At 34.0% G+C, this 23,879-nt stretch overlaps 1 protein-coding gene across 1 annotated transcript in view; it reads right to left on the bottom strand.

Annotated features, from left to right (window-relative positions):
• The window catches only part of CCDC141 (coiled-coil domain containing 141), a 76,949-nt gene that overhangs the window by 6,336 nt on the left and 46,734 nt on the right, over window positions 1-23,879 (bottom strand). The window contains exons 17-28 of the mRNA XM_027637394.1: window positions 23,002-23,127; window positions 22,199-22,387; window positions 21,728-21,907; window positions 20,480-20,629; window positions 14,358-14,498; window positions 13,364-13,558; window positions 11,621-11,804; window positions 10,236-10,345; window positions 8,470-8,574; window positions 7,752-7,835; window positions 3,935-4,821; window positions 1,926-2,098 (exon numbers count right to left, since the gene is read on the bottom strand). Coding sequence (XP_027493195.1) covers window positions 1,926-2,098; window positions 3,935-4,821; window positions 7,752-7,835; window positions 8,470-8,574; window positions 10,236-10,345; window positions 11,621-11,804; window positions 13,364-13,558; window positions 14,358-14,498; window positions 20,480-20,629; window positions 21,728-21,907; window positions 22,199-22,387; window positions 23,002-23,127 — 2,524 coding nt within the window. The remainder of the gene's footprint in view (window positions 1-1,925; window positions 2,099-3,934; window positions 4,822-7,751; window positions 7,836-8,469; window positions 8,575-10,235; window positions 10,346-11,620; window positions 11,805-13,363; window positions 13,559-14,357; window positions 14,499-20,479; window positions 20,630-21,727; window positions 21,908-22,198; window positions 22,388-23,001; window positions 23,128-23,879) is intronic.

Raw genomic sequence — 23,879 nt, 5'->3', positions numbered from 1 at the left:
AGAAAATGAATGCTATGAGAACAGGATAAAATTGTCAAGCACTGGTAGCTCTGCAGAAGGCAAAACCTTACAGCAAAATATTGCTTAATCTACCATTTATGCAAGTCAGCTTGGTCACATAAGTTCTTTACCGTATATTTATAACAACCATACAAAAGTCACATTATATTTTTATGGTAACTGAAAAATTCAAAATCATATTAATCATTAAAATTAGCTTTATTGTGAAATGACAAATACACTTTAGGAAAACAGGTGATTTTTATACCTAAGAAAATTCTTATAAATCTACATATTTTGGATATGATGGACCTTAGAAAGTGGTTCATTAAACATAATATCAATTTTAGTTAGAATTTATTTGTACCCCCATCTGCTCACCACCTCCTCCTCCTGCTCCCTCTCATATTGCTGTGAAGTTATATCATCTTGGGAACTTCTTTTTCAAAGTTACAAGAATTTTAATAAAGTTGCAGTCACTGGGACAAAATGTTTAAATGTCAGTCTTCCATCTCACTGACCCCTGGCAATTTGCAATATATATTCTGTTCATAGCATGCTACACAGTAAAAGGCTTACTTCATTCCAGGAAATTACACAAGAGGTAAATATTTCCTCTCTATAAATTTTCCATACCAATGTTGTAACATAAAAGTTGGAAATAAAAGATGCAGGAAAAATCATGTAGCTGTTTATCAACTCTTTTTACTGCACAAATACAACAAATACCGAAGTTATAGAATTAAGTTATATTGGAGGATTTATAAATTAAGTCTCCCCTTGGCACTGTTAAGTCATTTTTATGCAATATTTAAACAAATTAGAGTTTTAATTAAAAAAGAATAGTTGTGGTTGTCCTTGTCAAGAATGAAATGCAACTTGTAGGCAAACAAAGTTCTGGTTTGGATTTACTGCTTTGACATTTAGGAGAATTATATTTGACAGATCCTTTATTTTTTAAAATTTTAATACACTTTTGAATATTCCCCCAATTTGGTTGATTTTGCTTGAAATCAGTGTGTTAAAAATTTTAAACATGCACATATGCTCACTGCATAAATAACACAAGACAAGACATACATAAGACAAGTAACTTTCTTGTCTTATACTAACCATTTAGAGGATTATTAGAAATATGTGTATCTTTAATTTTATTAGAAGGCTGAGCAAGGATCAGCCATCTACTTAAGCTGACTGGTACGTTGGAACATTTCATTTTGTAAACGTTTGGTCTACTGTGTGTTAGATGCCACTTACACAAATCCTGAGGATTCTGGGTCAATTCTGTAGCACAGACAATCACAACTCTATTGGAACTGCTGCACCTTTCCTTTGTGGAGATTGTGTGCTGGGGTGAGACAGATTTAAATCTGATCTACGTCAGTTCACCATGAGTGATAAGAAGCTTTATCCTACAATTATTTTTTTAAAGTATATGAGAAAATAACATGGTTGGAAATAATACAGTCTATGTTTAAAAAAAAATAAAATCATAAAATATACATCAATTGGAACACTACCTGGGTGTATATTGACATTCAAAACCTACAACTGTTTCCAACACTTTGCAATGCCAACAATTTTAGAAAGCGAAACTCAGCCTCAGATTCAGAAAGCAAAACTCAGCCTCAGATTCTAGAAAATCTTCATAACTTTTTTTACGTCAACATTACTCTGAGAAAGTAAAACAAGCACATAGTACTGGTAACAAGTAATATATCCATTGTGCCATCAAAGTGGTTTTGTACATACTGTGAAAGATGCAGTGTAAGAAAATCAATTTAATGTTGTCTTAGCATGTGAGAATTAAGTCTGGTGCAGTCGATAATGTACTTATTTCGTGACTAGCCAGTACATTAGTGATACACTAATATAGATGACACACAGCATTATCCAGTCTATTCTTGTAATAGGTGGCCTGTTACCTTTCACGTGAAGAATGGCACTGGATGAGATAGTGCCGTTCAAATTTTTAGCCCGAACAACATAGAGGCCAGCATCTTTATCACACACCTTCTGAATGAACAAAGTATGCTTTGTCTCCTTTTGTAAAAGCTTTAAGTGCTCATCTGCAGTCAGTTTCTGGCCCTCCTTGTACCTGAAGCAGAGAGTCAGTTTTCAAGTCAGAGTTATATCACCGTATGCCACACAGAACTTTGCAAATTCAGACAATCCCTAAAGCCCTACATTGACAGCAAGAGATAGAGCTCACTGCTATGCTCTCATTTCTCAGTCTTAATCTGTCAATATGGATGAACAGTTAAACAATGCAAATTGCTGGATAATACATTCTTAACATTAAAAAATGTAGTTCTGAAAATGGTTTTCAACGAACAAGTCACAGTTATCTCACTGCAGTATTAGAGAGGTTACATGAAGGCCTGGGTCCTCAGTTTTGCACTGAAGCATTTTTGCTCAACCCACATCCAACTCATGAATAGATCTTAAGGCAACATACAAATATTCTGAACTTGTGTCTTCAGTATAAAGGACAGCCAAGGACCTTCCTCCATCCAAGTCCATTTAATGTTTACTTAGCTCACATCTTCAAACAGGATAGGACAATGCATCAGGAGTTACTTCAGAGAACTGGTGTCATATTCTAACACTTGAGGTCCTTTCACTATGTATTGGTATTGAATCCTGACTTACATATTGGAAATTAGAGAAAGTCCTGTCTCTTCTTGCCTTGTGATGTTTCAGCATAAGCTACATTTAACCTAACACAACCACAGAAATATTTTTCCACATGTATATCTAATAAAAATGTTTATATCAGTACAAAACACATGTTATTGATTAATTTTTAATTAAAACCCCATATTTTTTCTATTTCCATGAATTTCTAATTTGCAAAATGATTCCAGTTGAATGCTACTTTTTTAAAAGATATATCAACAGTGCATATATTTTCAAGCTAAATTAATGCTTTCTTACAATAAAATTAAGATACCACTTGTTTCACCAATAATATTCCTCAATCTGTGCAATACTGGGATTTAAAACAAGGTAACTTTATTGATACCAACAGAGTATAGCACCAAGGTTGCAGTGTCCAGTATTTTTCTCAGTGCAACAGAAGAAATTTCAGTTTACCAAAAACTTAGTTTAATTCTTCAAATGTGTGATAATAATATTAACATCAAAATTTTTCCAGTAAGAGGAATATTTAATTTTAATACATTAAAAGAAAGGCCTCCATTGTGAAAGGTTAATGGAATAAGCAGAGAAAAGGCAAATGAGGTAAAAATGGAGGAATGCCAAAACATATAGAACTATTACCAAAATCTTGAAATCCTATCCCTCTTCTAGTCCCTATTCCTTTTGGTAGGGAAGAGTCATTATAAAAGAAGTTTATATTACATCGTCTGTACTTCTCACAAATGCAGTATAAAGTAATCTAAATAGACATATAGCAATGAAGAGAGATTGCACATAAATATATAATTTTTAACCTGTAACTTCTTGTTTTTGACAACTGACTCTCACATATGTGTAAATGTGTACCTATCTTAATATATATGTAGTCACTATATAAATACTTTAATGTGCACACACATCTATGTGTCTCTGTCCATACATAGTGCCCAGATCCTGAGAAAATGCAAATGAATTTATTTCTGCTAAATCTGTAGTGTGCAATTATTTTAAGAAATTATTGAACAAGTGAGATGTGATATTCTAGAATATAGAAACTATATGATATATGCTTGGAGTAGTTTGATACTCTCATTTGTAAAATTAAGTACAGGGAGATTATTTCAAGTTGGTTAATTGTCAATAGGAATTTTGAAGGTGGAAATCATGCAGCAGTGTGGACTAGAAAGGATACAAGCCATTTATTCTAGTCTCTACATTAACTGATTTGGTTATAAGTGGTTCATGGTGGCTTGCTACTAGGTATATTTACTACTTCTCATTGTAAGCTACCCACCATGTCAATGTAGGCTCTGGGAATCCCGTTACTTCTACTTCCAAAGTTACTGGAGAACCTTCCATGACGCTTTTGTTAGACAGAATCTGGGAGAAGTTAGGCGCCTGTCCAGTTAGGTTGGCCATGCTGTTCTTTTCTGATGAACTTTTAATCTCTTCTCGGGTAACCATCTGCCTCTGACAGCTTCTGGTGGCGTCTGATTGAAACACGAAACCTGAGAATGCATCAGGCAAAGCATGCAGCCTGTCCCAGGTTTTAGTACAGTTATTGAAGTCATGCGATTGTTCTTGTGATTCTGCCATGTTTTTGTGAAGTTCAAGGTGTTGTAAATGTGTTTTGCACACTTCACTCATCGTGCTAAATACTGGTTTGGCTTTTACAGTGCAGGAAGCAGTGCTAGTTTCAGATATTCCTTCTAAGCTGCAAGTCAAAGGAGACACCACTCTGGCTTTTGCATCAGAATCTGTTAAAGAGATACATAACTTCTCAGAGTGATTTGATGGGCTTTCTATTCTATTAATTGTAGCATCAGCAAAAGCAGAATTTGTTAAGAGATCAGATACTTCCATCATTTTTTTCATACTAGTGGTTTTCTGCATTTGCAAGCTATAGGAGCTGACATGCAGACTATGAGAACTACAACAGCACTGATCTTCTAGCTCTGTTTCAGAATGTAAGAGGTTGGATTCTGGTGTCTCAGAAAGTGGTGGCAAAGAGATATCATCAGGTGATATACATTCATATTCATCTCCGGAGAGTATTTCTTCTGTCAGGAATCCAGTCTGTAAACTATCCTCTTTGGCTGAAGATGACAGCTCTGTATCCTGTGAAATAAGATCCTCACCAGCTGGACAGATAACTTGAATATCAGCTAATATATTCCTCTCCTTGAATTAGGAGAGGAAAGAAGAGAAAGGAAAGAAGAAAAAGAAAAACAAGAGGAGAGAAAGAGTTATCATTCAATACATTCCCTCGTGCAGAATCTAGCAATAATATTTCTTCTAATTAAGCCTAATGCATTCTGAGCAAAAGGAAATGTGTGGAGAAAGCTAATTTGTCAGAAAAATGTTGCAGCAGTGAACTGGAATTTCAAAGTGTTCAAATAGATTCTAGAAGACACTATTCTAATTATATATTGGCATTTATTATAACAGTAACAGTGAAAGAAATATTACCTCTTTCTATAAACAAACGACAATCTGTGGATTTCCTGTAGGTGTTGTTTATAGGAACATTTGCAAGGGGAAGGTGAGGGAGGAGGTGGCCTAATTACATCTAAATGGGAAACAATTGCATAGCGATAAAAATATATTAACAGTCAAGTTGCTGGATTTTGATTCTTTGAGAAAAATAGTCATGTTCAACAGTCAAATAATTAAACCAATATCTTTATAATATTTTCCAAGCATTTTATATTTCCTCCACTTTTTTAAAATTTTGCCAGCTGGTCCATGATCCTGCCAAACATTAAAAGGGAAAGCAATGTTAACATTATTTTTATGTTATCTTGGATACAGAAAAAAAAAATTCCCTTTCATCATGTTCCAAAAAGAATTGGGTGAGGCAGATGTGCATTAATTTTAATCACAAAGCATTAGAAACATTATCTGATTTGTTAATTACTTCTCTGGCTCTTGATTTTTGTATGAATGTGTAATCACATATTCAGATTTCCTTTGTGCAAAGGCTCTCAGTAAAGGTATTCATAATGTTTTCTTATGTTATTCTCTCATTGCTGAGTTCTATACAAAAATATGTAATCTACTAAGCAAGGTGTCTATCACCAATAAATACATTAAAATACAAACCCACATTGATTTAAGCCCACTCAAATCAACTGAGTGATACATTGGATGCCACTGCTTTAAAAACCAGGTCTCTTTGGCAGCATCCAGTACAAAATTGTAGCAGTACATTTGTTTTGTGTTTCTTTTGGCCTTACTACTCTAAATATAAGCTAATATTAGTGCACAAAATATAAATAGAAGTAATAGAACCTCACATGTGCCCTGGTCCTTTAGATATGTTAGTTTTAATAGTGATGTTTTTCCAAGTTGCTACATTTGTTTTTTCAAAGCCACATGATTCATGCCAAATCCATGAATAAATGACTGGAAGAAGGTTGGGATTTTACTGTGTCCATTTTACCAATCAATTCAATTCAGTTGTAGGATGAATTCCAAGTCTGACTACTAAATGTGTTTTCCAGAAGCAGCCCATCATGAACTCTGAACCCTGAAGAGCTGGAAAATGACTCAGGGGAAAATGCTGTGGGAAAGAACGACAGGTGGGCAGCGAGTGAGCGAGCTCTCATATAGGCTTTGACAGTATGAGAACTTTCAGTCCTGGTGTGTCATTTGGGATTAAAGAAGCAGGAGGATCAATGTGCCATGAGAAGGTCTAGTTCACTTTTTAGAGTGTTATATTTGAAGCAAATTAATACTGCAAAAGTAGCTTGAGGAAGTATAGAAAAAATTAGAGATTGTTGGTCCATTAGACAAGGAGGCTGGAGATGGACCAGGTCTTTCCTTCAAAAGAATGGAAACAGAAGTCTAGTGAGAAGAGCCTGCTAGTTCTTTAAATGAAGTATGGAGTGATGAAAAAGGTGGAGGAATCATGGTTGCTATAATTCACATCTGGTATTTGCCATTTCACATACCCTTGACTTCTCTCCTTGGCAGCTGAGGCGCAGTCTGACAAGGACTGACAAAGCTGTGGTTTAGTAAAATAGGAAATAGGGCTATGGACATCTGCTGGGTGAGGTAATTAATCTGAAGGAGGTTCTTTGGAAGAGTCACAAAATTTTGAGTGAAATCAGGGCTCCAAGTCAATGTTGAAATTCCCGCTGATGTGGAATGGAGGTAAGAGAATTAATTAGACCTAATTTTGGCTCATCAGCAAAAGACAGGACATTCTGTATTGAACTGAAGGGAATGTTATTAGTTGATTTTCTACAAAACATCACAATTTAATGTCTTGTAGTATTCATCTATCTTTTCAGCTTGTAAAATGGAATTTTTAGATCTCTCAATCAGTTACCAATGGATCCTACCTTTCTAAGGAGTTAAATACATTAGCACCCACTCCAATTTACCAGACTATTTTCCATAGTAAATGATTTACATTTACATTCAGGATGCCAAGCCTTCAAGACATTCTTTAAGTTAAAGTAAATTAATCTCATAAAACGTAGATCTGGCTTAGTATTCACTGTATTTCTAAGGCTTCATTTATTCTTTGACAACTTGGAACCTTTCATATTCATTTACTATATATCCATGAATAAAACATGCTTGTCTGCTTGGATTTTTACCATTTTAAATGCATACTCAGTCTTTCATTAACTAATCTTTTTGCATCATCCTCAACATGTACGCAATCCATACTCTGGAACTTATTTTTGATCTCCACTGCACAGAATTTTGGCAACTGGAATGGAACTTAAGTGTTTTCAGATGAAGGCAAAGATGACTATTTGATGCTGAGTTCTGTCATTTGATGTATAGTGTCATACCAACAGTACAGCAAATTATATCCAATACAATGTCACACTGAACTGCTGACAGTTGTAGTTGTGTTCCGTCATGTTTGCTATGAATGCTTTCCTGTTATTCCCATTATTGTTAAACTCAGTCAATAGCTTGTTTTTTCAGGTTTTTTGATAATACTGTAAATGAGAATATAATCAAATACAATCCATAACAATAGCCCTCACTTTTGAGACATAGCAAAGTAAGGAGTAGAATTCCTTTGAGAGTACACAATGATGCCCATCAATTTGATTGAAAATAAATTAACAAGAACAGCAGATAAATACCTGTTTAGTGTTGGTAGGAGACAGAGTATTGCTTCTCTTCTCAGCAATGCTTTCTGAATTTGTAAGCAATTCACCTGACACCATCTGAAAGAAAATTGTTTTAAAAAACTACTTTTTTTCCTGATTAAGACATTAATGATTAAACAAATTATCATAACTTCCACCATTACTTAGCTCAAATTCTGAGCTATGAGATTTCTCTCATAGGATATTACTTATAAATCAAACACTTTCAGAAATTGTATCTAGGCATCATATGAATACTAGGGCTCTGGGACATACTAACAACAGTATCCTGTATTACTTCCTATATTCCCTTCAGACGTATTACAAAGGAGAGAGCAGAACGTGCTCTTTCCTCAAGGAGGAACAAAGAGGACATCTACACTAAGGATACTGTGGCAATAGGACCAAAGAAAAATTGGTAAAAGATTAAGAAAATAATATTATTTTAGAAAACAAAAGGAGATATATAGGCATGTTAAAAGAACACTAAAAAAGAAAACTCAAAGGGAAGAATATGCGGATTGCATAGAAGGAAAAGGGATAACTGAAAAAAACTGAAAAACAATTGATGAAGACTGCACTGATAAAACCCATCTTAACACTAGCTTCAAGACAGAAAAGCAAGAAACTTTATAGCAATACACAAAGTCCTTTAAGAAACATACTTCTAGTTATAAAAAAACCAAAACAAACAAATAAACATATAACTAACCTGCTGCTTTTGCTCCACAACTTTGTCTTTAACAGTCTCACATGCTTCTTGACCATTTATTTCTTCTTTCTTAACAGTAACCAACTCTTCAGAAAACTCAACTTTCTGCCATGTGAAGAGAAAATCAAGTAAGATTATACCCAATAGAAAATAGCAATTGTTGGCTGCACACTGACTTATGCTCTGTACAGTAGAAGAAAAAAAAAAAGAAGTGAAGTCTTATCTAAAACCTGTCATCAGCACAGGTGTAAATTGCTTATGGCAAGGAAATGCAGCAAAACCTGATTAATTCATTCCTGGATAAGCAAAGAAAATATTTTTTCAAAGCTGAAGGAATCTTTTCTGAGGCAAAGAAATTACAGGATACCAAAGACTGAAGAATTCCAGTGGCTATTCAAGAATCTGAGGAATATTAACCAACTTTGTATCCAACTTCAGAGAGGGGAAACAAAGGATTAAGGAAGTAAAACTATTAGGAAAAAAAGAGAGGATAAACAACAAATCCAGAAAAATATCAGGATTTCAAGAAAACTCAAGTTTCACTAGTTCTGTGTGAAAAAAAAGTTCTCCAAACATCTCTTTGATGAAAGATAACTTTAAACTTATCAAAATTTGGAACTGGCCTTTGATGATCCTTGTGAGTCCCTTGCAACTCAGGATATTCTATGATTCTATGGAAATTAGAAAAAACTATTACAATTAGTTTGAAATTTTACTTCTCTTGAAAAGATCATATTATGTTGAGCAAGCAGAAAAGATGAAAGAGTCAAGCCCTGTTTTGACAGAACCTGGGGCTGGCATCCTGCACACCGTAGCATTTATGTAATACGTGGGCTGGGAGAAGAACTTAGAAAAACTGAATTGGTGTTTTTGTTGAAGTTTCTTTATAGTCACAGTGCAAGGCAAAGCCTTCTTTCCACTCACCTAATGAATTTTGGAACTCATTTATCTTTTTGGCATCTCTTACCACTTTTAAGGATATTAATGAATAATCTGAATGTTTGTCAATTTTATAGTATAATTCCATCAAAGAAAAGTGAAATAACATTAAGTATCAATAAAACCAGGATATTTAAGCATAACTTTTTCAACTTCACAGAAGAATTAACTCATCACCTACTGCTATGTGAGACATTTTACAAGTATTACTTTGAGAATGGGGAGGTGGAGTAGCAGTTCTTCATTACAGAAATCTAGCCCTATCAGCTGTGTTCCATAATTCCTCCTCACTTAATATGTTATACTTAATTACACCTAAAGCAACTTATCAGAATATGAAACTAAAGATGTTGTGGTTTTCTTTAATTTTTAAGTCAAAAGCAATGCTCTTCTCACTCAAATTACTTTGGTTTTAACACAACTTATTTTTTGGGATGTCTTCTCCAAGAGGGAGCCAAGCTAAATTGTTTGGCATTTTGTATATCTAGCAGTTACCTGTATTTTAGTATCAAAGGAATAAGAAATATGAAAAAAGCGCATTTGTCTAGGTAATCAAAGAAATTGTGACATTTTCCTCTAAAGGTTACTTGAAAGCAGTAACAGCTCTGAAAGAAGTAAACAAAAAGAAACCTAGAAGAAATATTTAGTGTACAAACAAGTAGCATTTCATTGATTCATGACAATCATTACCAAAGGTAGTGGGAAAGAAAAAATTAAGAAGTGTTTCATACTACCATAGATGATCCTCAGCTAAAAACACCATTTCAGACATTAAGCCCAATAAGATGATGTAGATGCAATACATTCTCCAGATTAAAAAAAAATACCTTTATCTCCTTAAGTTCTCTCAGAGATGTACACAACTCTTCAACAGAATTAATGATTTCTTTGTACTTCAATACAGTTTTTTCAACATGCTTCTTTCCTTCTTCAATACCTACAAAGGCAAAATAACATGAAAGTAGAACAGAATGCCTCAAACAGATCAGTATAACAATCAAGGTACTTTGTAATTGCAACACATAATTACATTTTTCTATGTTATGTTTCGTTTTGCTGAAGGAATTCTGTGATTCATAGCAATGGGGTTTCCTACCTCTTACTAGCTTACTTGAGATGGACTCCCATAGTTGCTGCAGGGCTTCTATCTCTTTAGTGATACTGCTTTAAAAGATAATGACCTCATAAGGTGTCTCCTAAACTAGTTGCCATATTATACAGTTAGGAGGCACTTAGATCCCTGTTATAAGAAGTACAAAACAAAGGCACGATAGAGAGCTTTTCCCCTTGTAATAACTTAAAGAACCCAAAATGGTTTCTTTCTCCTGGCATTCCTAATCAGCTGTTGACAAGAATCAGTTCTGTCACCTCCTTTCCCACAGATAGGAATGTTTAAAATACTGAGGAGGCTTGGGGGAAAAAAAAAAAAAAAAAAAAAAGAGAGAGAGAGAGAGAGAGAGAAGAAAAAAAAGTGATCTGTGCTCTCTAAATTGTCTTTCCGGCACTAAATTAGAGGAAATTAAAAGCTCAGCTTGCCTCTTGAAATTTTTTTCAGATTTACTACTTGAATTGATAGGCTACACAGCATCTTTGCACATTGGGATGGTCACCTTATTTTGGATAAAATAACTTTATAAAGTATATAAAAATTACAAGTTGGAGGGGAAAAAAAGCAAAATATGAAGTTCTTTTGACTTTTGGTTTTTTTTGGTCAACAATGTTCCAAATCAATACAATAGTAAATACAGTATCTACAGAGCAATCTATATTGTTTGCTAAAAAAATTTGGCAATCAGGTTGCACTATTTATTCACAGTATTAATGTAAAAAATTAACTTGGCACTGAGGTATCAATACTATATCCCTATAATATCCTCTGACTTCAAAGGCTTGCCTCTCTGTTATGAGATAGTTTAAGCCATAAAGTCTTAATTCCAAGCTCATGAATATTACAAGGACATTTACTCTTCTATTTCAAGGTGAACTTAGGTTGTATACAGAAAAGTAAGTAAATACCAGACTGTATAGTACATATTTTTTATTTCTTGTAAATATTTATTTTGAAATCCTTCACCTCTTCCAGCAAATACTAGAAAACAACATTTGATTTTTGAACTTGATGGGATTTTCTTCTTAAATGAATAAATCTAGGAATCTGTTTACAAGTTACTGTATTTTTTTCCCAACAGTACATTACCAGATATGTCCTCACCATATAGCTGTTTAGCAAGGTCCATAATCTGCTGAATTTTTTCTTCTTGTTGAGGCACTGTAGGCTCGAGAAACTTATTGAATTGCTTATAGAGTGTCTCTATTGCTTCTCTTGTTTTGCATTCTGCAGAATATTCGCCAACTCTAATCACTGTTGCACTCACATCTTCAAACCAAAACTGACACTGAGGGATAAAAAAACCTGTATTATAATGGCTTATTATCTCCAGTTCAAGCTGTTGTAGAACAGTCTTAGATTGTTGGATTAGTCTTAAACTTTCCATAATCAATGGTATACAGTATGTCTTAGATTTTCTGACTTTAATCTAACCTGAAAAACATTTCTTCATTACTAATGGTGTTTCAAGTATTAATAGCTGTTAATTTTTCATTAAACATTTGCCCATGCTCATCTTGCAAGCATGGTGAGATTAAAGGTTCTGCAAATATAAGTTTTATTTCTTATTTCTTTCCACCTTATATATCAACTGACTAATTTCAAAAATTTCATATTATGGCCACAGTTATTCTGTTGCAAGGGCAGAAAGGTTCTTTAAATTTATTGTGCCAGTAAACAGGGTTTTTGGTCTCAGCAGCCATTAAAGTTGTGAGGAATCTTTCTACTGACAAGAACAGGCTTTAGAACATATCCATATTAAACACCTTTGTTAACAATACTCAGAACAGGACAGAATCTGGTGTTCATTCAGTATCATCAGTATTGCACCACTACGGGAAGCAGTTAATAATCATCATTTCGAACTGCCATTGAAATCAGTATTTAAGTCTGTGCCTATTTGCTGAAAGAAAAGTTTTGAGTAAAAAGGGACACTTTAGACTGAGTAAAAACAAAAAAAAGGCAGTCAAACTTTAGTTCTAAGAAATAATGTATTTCAGTTAAGTGAAAAGTTTAAAAATGTAAATGTGCAACAAATGTTAACAATTTGCTTTGTTAATGGTATATGGAAAACATTCATCAGATCACTGGACACTGAAAACATATTTTAAACAAAACTTCAGTATTGTCATCCATCATTAAGGGAACTTGTCATGCACTAAGATCCCTTCGGAGATATGAACAGTGTTATTTCTAAAAATAAACAATGATGACAGGAAGGTACTTGCCCCACAGCAAGAGCACCAACACAATGTGGCAAGAGAGGAAAACACTGTTACAATACTGTTACAATCTTTTTTTGTTTTTAAAAGAGGCAATGCATGAGGCAAATAAATTTATGAAAGTCTCCAAAAAGACAGACTGCAGTTCAGAAAAAAATTATAAATATACTCAACAATTTAGTCTATTAAAAACAATTTATACGTTTCTGCTAAGGAACTAAATATTTTACATTTCAGTTCCAGAATTATGTAAAAGACAGTGGGTACTGTGACAACCTGGCTCTAATGGTTTGATAGCTATTAAAGAGGGCATTGTTGCACTTTCTGTGTTGCCTCAGAGCACACTTAGAGAAAATGAACTCATAAGTATGATCACAGATATGCTGAATGAGAATGAAAGTCATACGGAGGTGGAAACCCCAGTCGCCCGAATATGGTCACATTGCGTATTTTTTCCCCCTTTCACCACGAGTTTACAAAGCAACAACAAAGGAAAAGGGTTTTTTTACCAATTCATTACTTTCAGAAGCCACAGATTATGCCTGAGGCAGTTATAGGAAGTTTTATCTGTCCCTGTCCTGCATCATTATTACAGTCACAGCGGGGATCTCAGGTTTATTAGTACCTCTTTCATCATCTGTTGCAATTGCTCCACTAGATCCAGATTTTGTTTGTAATCTTCCACAACCATGCTAAAGTCATTCAGTTGTTTTTGTAAGTCACTGATTGATCCCAAGAGGACTCTAACTTTAGCATTAGGTTTATTTGCAAAAGAGTCAAGGATGTGCTTCTCTAAATTATCCATCTTCTTCTTAAGAACCTGTTTAAAAGATATAGCAATGTAAAATAATATAGCAAAAATGTTTCTATTTTTAGGAATAAAATTAAACAAAAAAACCATGGGGAAAGCATACAAACATTTCTTGTCCTGTGTTTTAAAAAGTTTCTGTTTCAAAAATCAAAGGAAAGTTGAGGGCCTCCACAAAGCTGATTAAAATCAATGTAAATTATCTTTATTAAAGGTATAACTGAGGTAACTTTTTTCAGCTAAAAAATAAATATCTGTAGTCATAAAACATGGTCATGCATGAATTACAGTTAAAAAGGTCATTGGAAGAACAGTTTCTGGTGAATACAAAGAATGGGTAAGGCTAACAGGGTTCTAAGTTGCAAATGAGCATGATCAACTCCAGGCAATGGATACAACAAAATGCTCTGAAGAAAAAAGTTCATTTTACATGATGAAATGAAAAAGACAAGAAAGTAGCTTGATGCAAAAGGTAATTATTTTGGTTTTTTAAGGAGAGGAAAGACTAGGTCACACATACTGTGAAGGAACAGAGGCAAGAATAAAAAAATAAATAGAAAAATAAAGAAGGATAAAAGGAGTGAACACAGAGAAATCAGGAATTGAGATAAGATCATTTCACTGAAGAAAATGGAAGAATAATGGGAACAGAATAACGAAATATGTCTCAGTCAATGACTGAGACGGGAAGGATATAAAGCTGAGTAACAGGGAAGTTCACAACATATTTTGTTGTCTCCTCTGATGTGCCTGGCACAGGCCACAGTAATTCAACCAGTAAAACCTTTACTAAACCTAAAATTTCTGTTACCTGTATTTTTTCTGCATATGTATCAACTTGCTGAATCTGTATTTTAAGTACTTTCAAATTTCGAGCTTTTTCAGTTTTCTTCATATAGTTGAACTTCAAATTGTTGAACTTCTTTTTGAGATCTTTAAATGATTCTTTGAGCTGAAACAGAGTAAGCTTATTTTTTAGTAAAAAAGGAGAAATCAGCACACATCAATTAAGGTTTTTTCAAGACCTGTTTAATGGAAAATTTGAACACATAACATTTAATACATAAATTAATAATACTGTGCCATCTCATAAAGCATCCTTATTTCCTCAGAATTTTTTTACAGTAATGGAAAACTCAATCTTGCTAAATCAAAATTTTTGCATTCTGAATGCAGAGCATTGTTCTCAGAATGGTTGGGGCAAGAAAAGAACCTGGGCAAAGGATGAGATCCTTGCTTAGACAATCTATGAAAAAACCCAAGAGTTATCATTGATTTTAGCTACAAGTAGATGTCCTTCAAACACTTTAGTCCACTTAGTGGAAATGATAGCCATGTAAATGTATACCCATACTTAGTTTCAAGAAAAACATAGTTTTGCTGGGCCTGGGCAAGTAAATTTGTATTTATGTACCTTTCTCCCGCAATACAACATTCAGTTTATTTCAGGTTGGGGGATTTTTTTTTTTTTTTGGCGTGTTATCCCCTTCCCATCCCTTTTTCAGAAGTTCTGCTTCTGAAAAGAAGTTACATATGGGCTTAATTTTATGCACTGTGCTAGTCCAAATATCTTAGTACAGTTTTTCACAGCATACAAAGAGGAATACAGCTCTTTGTAGGATCAAGATGTAGACTATATAACCACCTGACTTTTGAATAACTACGCAGAGAGATCCTGCTTAACAGATTCAGAAAGCCCCACCTAATTCCTGTTAGATAGATTTGGTACCATGTGATAGCATTATTACCAATTAGCACTGACTTAGTGCAGCAAGCCCAACACTAGGGAAAATTATTCTTACATTAATATAAATTGTAATGAACTAGTAGGTCCAATTATTAGGTGCCCATGCCTTCCTTTTCAGATGGACTTACATCAGCTGAGATGACTGCTATTAAATCTAGTTATATTAAATTTGCTCTAAAACTCATTAATTAGATGGAATATAGCTATATTTTCTTTAATCTGCAGAAAATATTACAAAGACCAGAATGATAGGAATGACACCAATGAACCTCTAGAAAGCTACAATTTCATTTACACACATATGGATCAGATGTATTGCCAATTTACCAGAAAGAGTTAATACACATCAAAAACAAGAGTGATATAGGATCAACATAACTTTTAAAGGACTATGACATTTTAAGTATAGTTTTATTTATATTTTTTCTTTAAAAGCTATGCAATTTTTTGATTTTATTTACAATTTCAAAAAATTCTTTTGGATATTACAACTACTTCTGGATTTCTTTAAGCAACAGACGAGCACTGGACAAGTGAAAAACTTGCTTAAAATAGGTACTATTTTAATTGCATTGCAATTCCATGACCACATTTTCAAATTATTTATAATTAATCCATAAAATTTGAAATGGAAGAATATAAAAATGACTGAAATACTGATTATAAGAGTGTCAGATAATAATATTTTGCTTTTAGGATAATGTAGAATAAATTATGTAAAATTACATTTGTCTAAAGACACTTAAAGAAAAGAAATGCAGCAGTTCTAATGCTTTAGGATCTATTCTTGCAGACACACAAATGCAAAGAATGTAACTTAATTAGTCCTAACAAGTTCAAGTCACATCCACAATTTGATAACTAAATATGTATTTGAGTATTTTTTAATATTAAAAAGTCCTACGGCCTTCCCCCTGCCCCCCTCCTCCTCCCTGCCAAAGAATCCAGTGAGTAATGAATGTTTATTTTGCAGCTACTGTTATTGGAACAGCTAAAAATCAATCACCATTATTATTATTATATACTAATGTTAATCCATCAAGGGATATATTTTTCATTTTCATTTCATCTAGTGGGATGTTGGCACATTATTTCAGCAGTGAATAAACAGATGGTGCTCACTCAGTGTAATGAAAAGGAAGGGAGTTCTATCACTGGCACTGTGATCTCCAATTAGTTTAAGCTCTTTACCCTGCCTAAGTACGCAGAATAATAAAATCTATCTAAAAGCCCTCCATTAATAAAATAGCTTCTGCAGAACAATATTTTTTTATTCAGAACACAAGAGCCTTATTTACTGTTTCAATTTTGAGGGAAAGAAAAGATGAACAAGAGTTTATTTTCGTTTATTTCACTAGTTTATGCACATACATAGGCTGGTAGTGATAATTTATAAGGCCAGAGGCTCTCCTCATAGCTCTACGTGAAATTAGATCTCCTTGTTTCAGACATGATGGCTCATGTGTCAAAGGTCTGCAGCTGCTGTCACTCTTCTCTTTTAGCCTCAGTGGAAAAATCAGATTCAGCTCACACTTGTACATCATCCCCTCAGAGTGCATGAACACAACTCCTGCTATCACCAGCAATTGTACCAAGGACAACGTATGGTTTCCAATTTTTAGAAATCTGAATGTATCTCAGTTTGGCAAGATTAAATGAAAAATAATAAAGGAACTATGCATCCTAATATGCTTCAGTGACTTTAGCCTTCTGGTTTAATGGAACTTTGTGCCTTATCCATTGTGTCATAGTCATTAATCAGGAAGCTGTTCCTAACTATAGTTTCCCTGTCATAGGTGGAGTATGATAGTGGAGGAGAAGGGTTTAAGTACCAATTGCTCCAATTTATCATATGACTACAAAGTCAATGGAAAAATGAAGTTAAAAAGCTGTTTTAAACATGTTTTTGTTAACAGTACCATTCCAGTAAATGCTTTGATTCCTGTGTGATCCACTCTAGGAGGGACTTCAATGTTGTTAACCCCTCAACTTTCCCTTTCTATTCATATATAAAACATTTAGTAGCATTTATAATCAAAATACCCCATGAAAGGAGGTTGCTGTAAATAGATTTTCAAAGTGATTAAGACTGTTTCAAAGATTAAGAAACAGTCAGACAAAGTGGGAAGAAAGAAAAGGTGCTGTTCAAGTCATTAATTATTACTTTATTCCTGGGGCAACAATCAACATAAATTGCAAGGTAAGAAGTGTGTTACATATCAGTTCCTACCGACTCGTGAATAAAGATAGTTCATTACCATTTATGGTTAAAATCTATTTTTTCAGGGATATCTTTCCATAAGTATATAAATAACGACATGAAAAAGAAATCAGATGACTGGGGAGAGCTGAGAACTTACTTCAGGATGTGTTACTCTTTTGTTGCAAGTTTTGTGCAGACATGCCTAAACGTTATTTTTGAAGTGATCACCTAAAGAAAAGGCTATTTCATTGGTAAAGTTATCTTATGCAATTAACTGTGTCACTTATAATTCCATGAACAGATTCAGTGTAGTATTAAGCTACAGTTACCTGAGGCTTAGCTCATCTCCATCACAAATGATTGCAGTGTAATGCAGCAGAGTTGCAGCTCTTCAGAGGTTGCCACCCAAACTAGCCAGTGAAGTAAGAAGCCCAAAATGGCAAATACAGATTCTAAAAGTCATATGAGCTGTCCTTACACTTTTCAAAGATGTAGAGGACATAAATTCTTTTTTTTGGCCTTTCCAAATTCTCTTCAGAGAAGGCACACAAAAAGCATGCATTTTACTCTTCTGTCCTCCAAGACTGTTTCAAAACTCATGCTACAGATCCTTGGCTATGAATTTCAGTATTTGTTTCCTTGTTTCTTATAAAAGCACTAATATGATACAAACACAGGAAGCTAGCCAAGACCTCTAAGTATTTCTTCAAACACTAGTTGAGTCCTAAGCACCAAAGCCCTCTCTGACATTTACACACTTAAATTAATTATATTAAACATAAATTAATGTAAGTATTTACAGCAGAATCCCAAATATTTTCAGTTAACTTTAAAGTTTGCTCTGTACACTGATAAATCACAACTAAATTATCTGGTTGGATGTTTAGTATGTGATAGTCATGAACAGCTGCTGCTTGCTGCTGGCACATTAAATATTCTTTTGCTTAGACACAGTAGATAGTAAATAAATTGTTTGTTCACAGGTCTGCAACATACTAGCAAGACTCAATTTCTGATGATTAGATTAACAAAATCTAAAATACTGAAGTGAATACTCATAACTAATATTCTTGAGGTAGTTTAGTGGTTTCTTGATCCCTGAACAGATATTAATGGAAAAAAAAAAAAAGACAAATATTTGTTTAGGAAATATCTTCATCTTCTATGATATCCTCTAATAGAAAAGCATTCTAAAGTAAGAGGTAACCACATGCCAAATTAGTATATTTCATTTAGTTTACATTCAAGATTCAATGAGGTTTGGGGGAGGACAGGTTTTAACTTAACCAATCAACATGGTTTCCCAACTGAAATTGAAAAATAAAATAAACCCCAATAATTAATATTGTAATTGCTATGCAATTAATTTACAGAATGTGTCCAGTAACTATAAGACTAAACATACATTTTGCCATATATGGCATGTGGTGAGTAACACATCACTGATGTGACTTTTCATTTAAATTTGAGAGACAGAAGGTTGTTTTTTTCCCTCTACTCCCTGCTCTCCCTGATAGTCTAACTAGTAATAAAAATAGAAAAATAGTTCTTCCTAGAAAGGAGTCATGTTCTCTTGCCCTCATTATGTAATCCTAGAATCAAAGAACAGAAACAAGGGATTCCTTTAACAGTGTGTCTTTGAATATGGCCAGTCTTACAAACAGACTGCTCAGTGAACATTTCCTTTTCTTCAGCAAATTTGAGGGGGTTTCAGTATTATAATGGAACTTCCTGTTTAGGTACTTCATGCTTTCATTCTCTTCTACAGCATGGTTCCCTCTGCCAGAGTTCTTCTCCTTACCACCTGCTGTTCCTGTTACCTCCTATCATCAGACACCACAGGAGACTGATGCACAAAAGATCAAAGTGAAACACAGCTTATAATTGGAAAAGGGACTAGAAGTATAACTGATATTAAAAAAAAAACTTTTTTGATGAATGTGTTTTTTCAATTTCAAGTTATCTTTTTGTGAAAATGGATACTTCTCATAAACAAACAATATACTGTAAAAGAAAAAATCCAAACAATAATTTTTCCATTAAAAATAATTGGGACAAAAATCTCAGTCGTCCATTCATTAGTGATTTTTAGAAAATACAATCTTTCTTTACTTGGGTGTGGATTTACTCAGCAAAAGATAAAAATAAGAAAATACAACTTTAAATGTCCTGTATTTTTACTACGTATGCTTCACACTGTAGGGAACATTAGTTTGCGATACTTCCAGCTCAGAATCCATTTCTGTACTTCATGGATGCAGAGAAGTGCAATCCACACAACATTAAGTTTAGAGCCCATCAGCCTCCTATTTTAATGGATTACTCTGAGAAAATTAATTCTTTGAAATATTTTTCATAAATTAATTTTTTTGCAGAAACAACTATCCAATTCAACTTGCTAATTTGTGAATGGATTTGTACTTGGCCTACCAAGATGCTAAGTTGGTAATCATATCAACTGAATTTCATATTCCCAACTTAAGTTCCGTAATGCTAAATTCTAGTCTCTTGTGCCAATGAACCTTTCCTTCTAGCAGTTTAAGTATCATATCTTTTGCTAATGAAAAAATGTTAAATACTAAATTACTCTGAAATTTTCATTAAAATACTGAAAGTCCTTTCTAATAGCCTTACAACAGCAATTTATATAAATTCTACTTTTGTTTGAAACTTCAGCTCCATAAGAAAAAATCTGAAGACTCATGTTTCAGATGGAGTTGGCTGAGCTGAAGCCCAAAGAAAATATAGCTGCTCTATTTCCAGTCCTCTTGGTACAGTGAAAGCACTTTATTGCCAGTCGAACAGCTTGATAGAATCCTGAACTGCAGAGGCACACAGATTACTGTTGCTCCTGCATGGATCCAAGGTTGCTGTTTTTCTGGATACATATGAAGCATTTAGGGGAATGGTAAACAGATATATATTATAGAACACAACAGCCCTTCAAACAGTCATTTAATATGCTGGGATTTATCACATTTACCTCGTTTATCTCCTCTTGAGTGGTGCAGTGTTGGAAATGCTGTGACAGTTCTTCCTCATACTTATCAGCTTTGGAGTTCCAGTTAATGCTATCACACTCAAATCTAGCAAGTTCTTGCTTCAGATTCTTTACAGAAACATTCAAGCAATTCTAATCGGGGAATAGACAAAGAAATGTATTGATCTCAAGAAATGTGTTGGTTTAACCAATCTAAAATAAAATAATTTGAGGCAGAACATGCTTTGTCAGCCACAATGGACTAGAGTAAACTGTTAAACCTCTGCTGTAAGGAGAGCAAGTACATAGCAGTTTCAATCACTAGTAGTCTGGGGAGTAGTTTTGGGTCAAAGTCACAACCTAAACATGGTGTCTTCTCTGAGAAAAGAGGAAATGACCTACTATAGTCCTTTACAACCTGCTTAATAGCTCTTTGCTGCCATAATAAATATATGCAGTCTGAAGGGCAGACCAGCAGTGTGAATAAACTAGGCAAGTCATAAGGAATGTCTTGCTTTCTTCCTAAGTAAATATACTAATACAGGACAATGAAAGTTCTGCTCTGACTAAATACCTCTTTTCTAAAATTATATCCATATTGTCATGCGAATCAGTCCTGAATCCACTAATAAGGTAACACGGTTATTATATTTCTTTTTCTGTTCTTCTGCTATCTTTCTTTATAGGAGAATAAATACGCAAAGCATCTTTTACAAGGTAGTAGGGTTCTAATATATAGATGTGGCATCCGAGAAACCACCATCAGGGCCTGGAACTTCACAAAAAATACTAGAGGACAAAAGTCGTGCTTTTTTTTTCCCCTGACCAATGATATTTTAAGATCAATTTCCTCCCTATTTCAAATCTATTTCAGTTTTCTAGAGTAAATCTGTTCATAGACCTCTGAAAAAAGAAAAGAATTCACAGAAATTATTTTTTCTTTACAAAAGCAATTTGTAATGTAACTACTGAAAAATAAGTTCCATCATTTAATGTCTTCAAACATTAAATATATATATTTTATATATTATATATTTTATAATATTATATATCTTCAAACTCTAAAGGTAGAAATCTTGCAATTATCAACTGTTTTGTATTTTATAATTTCCTTTTTTAAAAAATTATCTTAAAGCTCTTTATTTTTCTCAGAGAATTAATACATTTTTGTACATCTAAAATTCAGCCAGATAGCTCCAACAATCTTCCACATTTATCCTTGATTTCACAAATCATTATAATTATACTCACACACTGCTGCACTGCAGACAAGATATCCACTCCCTGGGTAATAAGTAGTTTATATAGCTGTCTAATATGTGCATGTTTCTCCTGAGAATTCACAAGGTAGACTTTAGCATGGTGCACATTTTCAGGGTCCTCACATATTTCAGGAATATCCAGTTCTCCTGATTTTGACAGACATTCCAGCTGAAATACATAAACATATAAAGCAATGTGTGTTTAAAATAGCTTACAATTTCTTCCTTACCCACCTGAACTTTGTTGAGGTGAGTTTCAGTAATTAAATTTGGGTTCAGATCTGAATTTTAAATTTTACAAACTTCATGCAGTTTTAGATCAAAAATTTTATTCTGTTCAATAGGCTGATTAATGCTATTTCTTTGGGGAAAAGGAAAAAAAAAAAAGACAACAGGGACCAAACCCAGAGACAGTTTAACTGCAATGGGAAGAATGTATATTTTAAAATATAATACTCACTTGTTTTTTAATGTGATGGAATTTGACTGTCTTGTTGAAAATCTCATCATATTCTATCATTGCATCCTTTACTGTTTGATGGAAATGAATAAGCTCACTTATTCTTTCAGAATTCTCTTTCACAGGAAATCCTTTCTGGCTTGGCAATTCTAATAATTTTATCAGGTACTCAAGCTCAGCATTCAGTTGCTAGCAAAAATAGCAGAAGTTACTCAAACTGCACAAATATACTTGCAATTTTTCCTTTACATTTGATGAAATAACCATCTGACAATTGTAAATTGCCTTTGGGAAAAGTCAATGCCATGCACTTTAAAACAGTCTCCACATACTGTACTTTTTGCTAGACACAAATTTCATCTGTCACCGAGAAACAGCCTTGGATGAAAGCAAGTCAAACATAATTATAGGGCACTGAATTGCTAAAACTCAGACAGTATTCACAGGAGGTAGGAAGTTCAGTATGAAGTATCTCAGCCTGAATTATCAGTACTCTGATAAAGTATCAGCAGCTCTAAACTCAAAAGCATGAAGCTGATACTCTCCTTGCACTTCCATGACCCCAATGCTTGTGTGTCACTTGAATACATAGCTAACACTTCACAACACATTCTGTGGACACTGAAGGTAAAATATCTTCTCCCCTACCTTAAAAACACACACAAACCCTTCCTCTTTGAAAAGTCATGTAAAACACAAAACAGTCTAACCCCAGACAGTCTCTGGAGTCAATATAAATGTGGATATTTACTGCATCAAAAAGAGCTTTTGATCCACCATTCACTCCGCTAGATTGGTCTCACCTGAAACTGTGGTTTCATTTGGTTCACCTTTTTCTGTAGTTCCAAAACAATTAAAAGGTCACTTCCAAGGTCAACTGGTGCTGCAAGCTGGAGAGCCTCTTGAAGAATCTCTAATCCGCAGGTAGTCTAAAATATAATCAAACAGTTGAGCATCTCTAACTATAGTGAATAACCCCCCCCACATTTAAATTCAAATCTAAATCTGTAATAAGAACTTTCTCAAATCAGACACCCAAATGCTGTCACTGAAGCCTCTCTGTCTCAAATCCTCTGACTGACCAGGGTAATAAGGAACCTTTAGACAGCTTGAGAAAACAATTCAAGCACCAAGACTAGAGGACCCATACAGACACTGTATTTTCTGTGATAACAGATGTGGTGGTGTAGTGACAAGTTGCACTAGACAAACAGTGGCTACAAACCTCGTTCTTCTACTAGCCTAGATAGCATTGCTTTAACGGAGCACTGCACACTGTCCCTGTGCCAAAGAGGTTTCAGTTCTCTTTCTGTATGAATATGGTTGGACTTGAGTTTAGTAACTACTAGAATACAGTTTAGTTTAGTAGCTATTTAGTCACAATAAAGTGTTGGTTTAAAAAAAAAAAAAGGAAAGAAAAAAAAGGCAAAAGAAAAAAAATATTGCTGGTAAAGCATGGATTAAACTTGTTTAAAACTTAAAATCTGAAGTGGAGACTAGGACTTGTATGCATTTCAGTAAGGGAAATAAGGATCAAAAACATTTCATGCTTCCTGATGACTGAATGGCAGAACAGACTATGGAGAACTATTTTAAGTACCTTACTGATCATCACTTTTTCTTAAATGATATCTAAAATAGTTAAAGAGAGAGTCACAAACAAATGAATAACAATCACAGT

The sequence above is a fragment of the Corapipo altera genome, unplaced genomic scaffold (genome assembly GCF_003945725.1).
Source record: "Corapipo altera isolate COAL_440 unplaced genomic scaffold, ASM394572v1 45, whole genome shotgun sequence".
Lineage (NCBI taxonomy): Eukaryota > Metazoa > Chordata > Aves > Passeriformes > Pipridae > Corapipo > Corapipo altera.
Note: the sequence above shows the minus strand (reverse complement) of the source record. Positions and strands in the feature narration are given on the sequence as shown.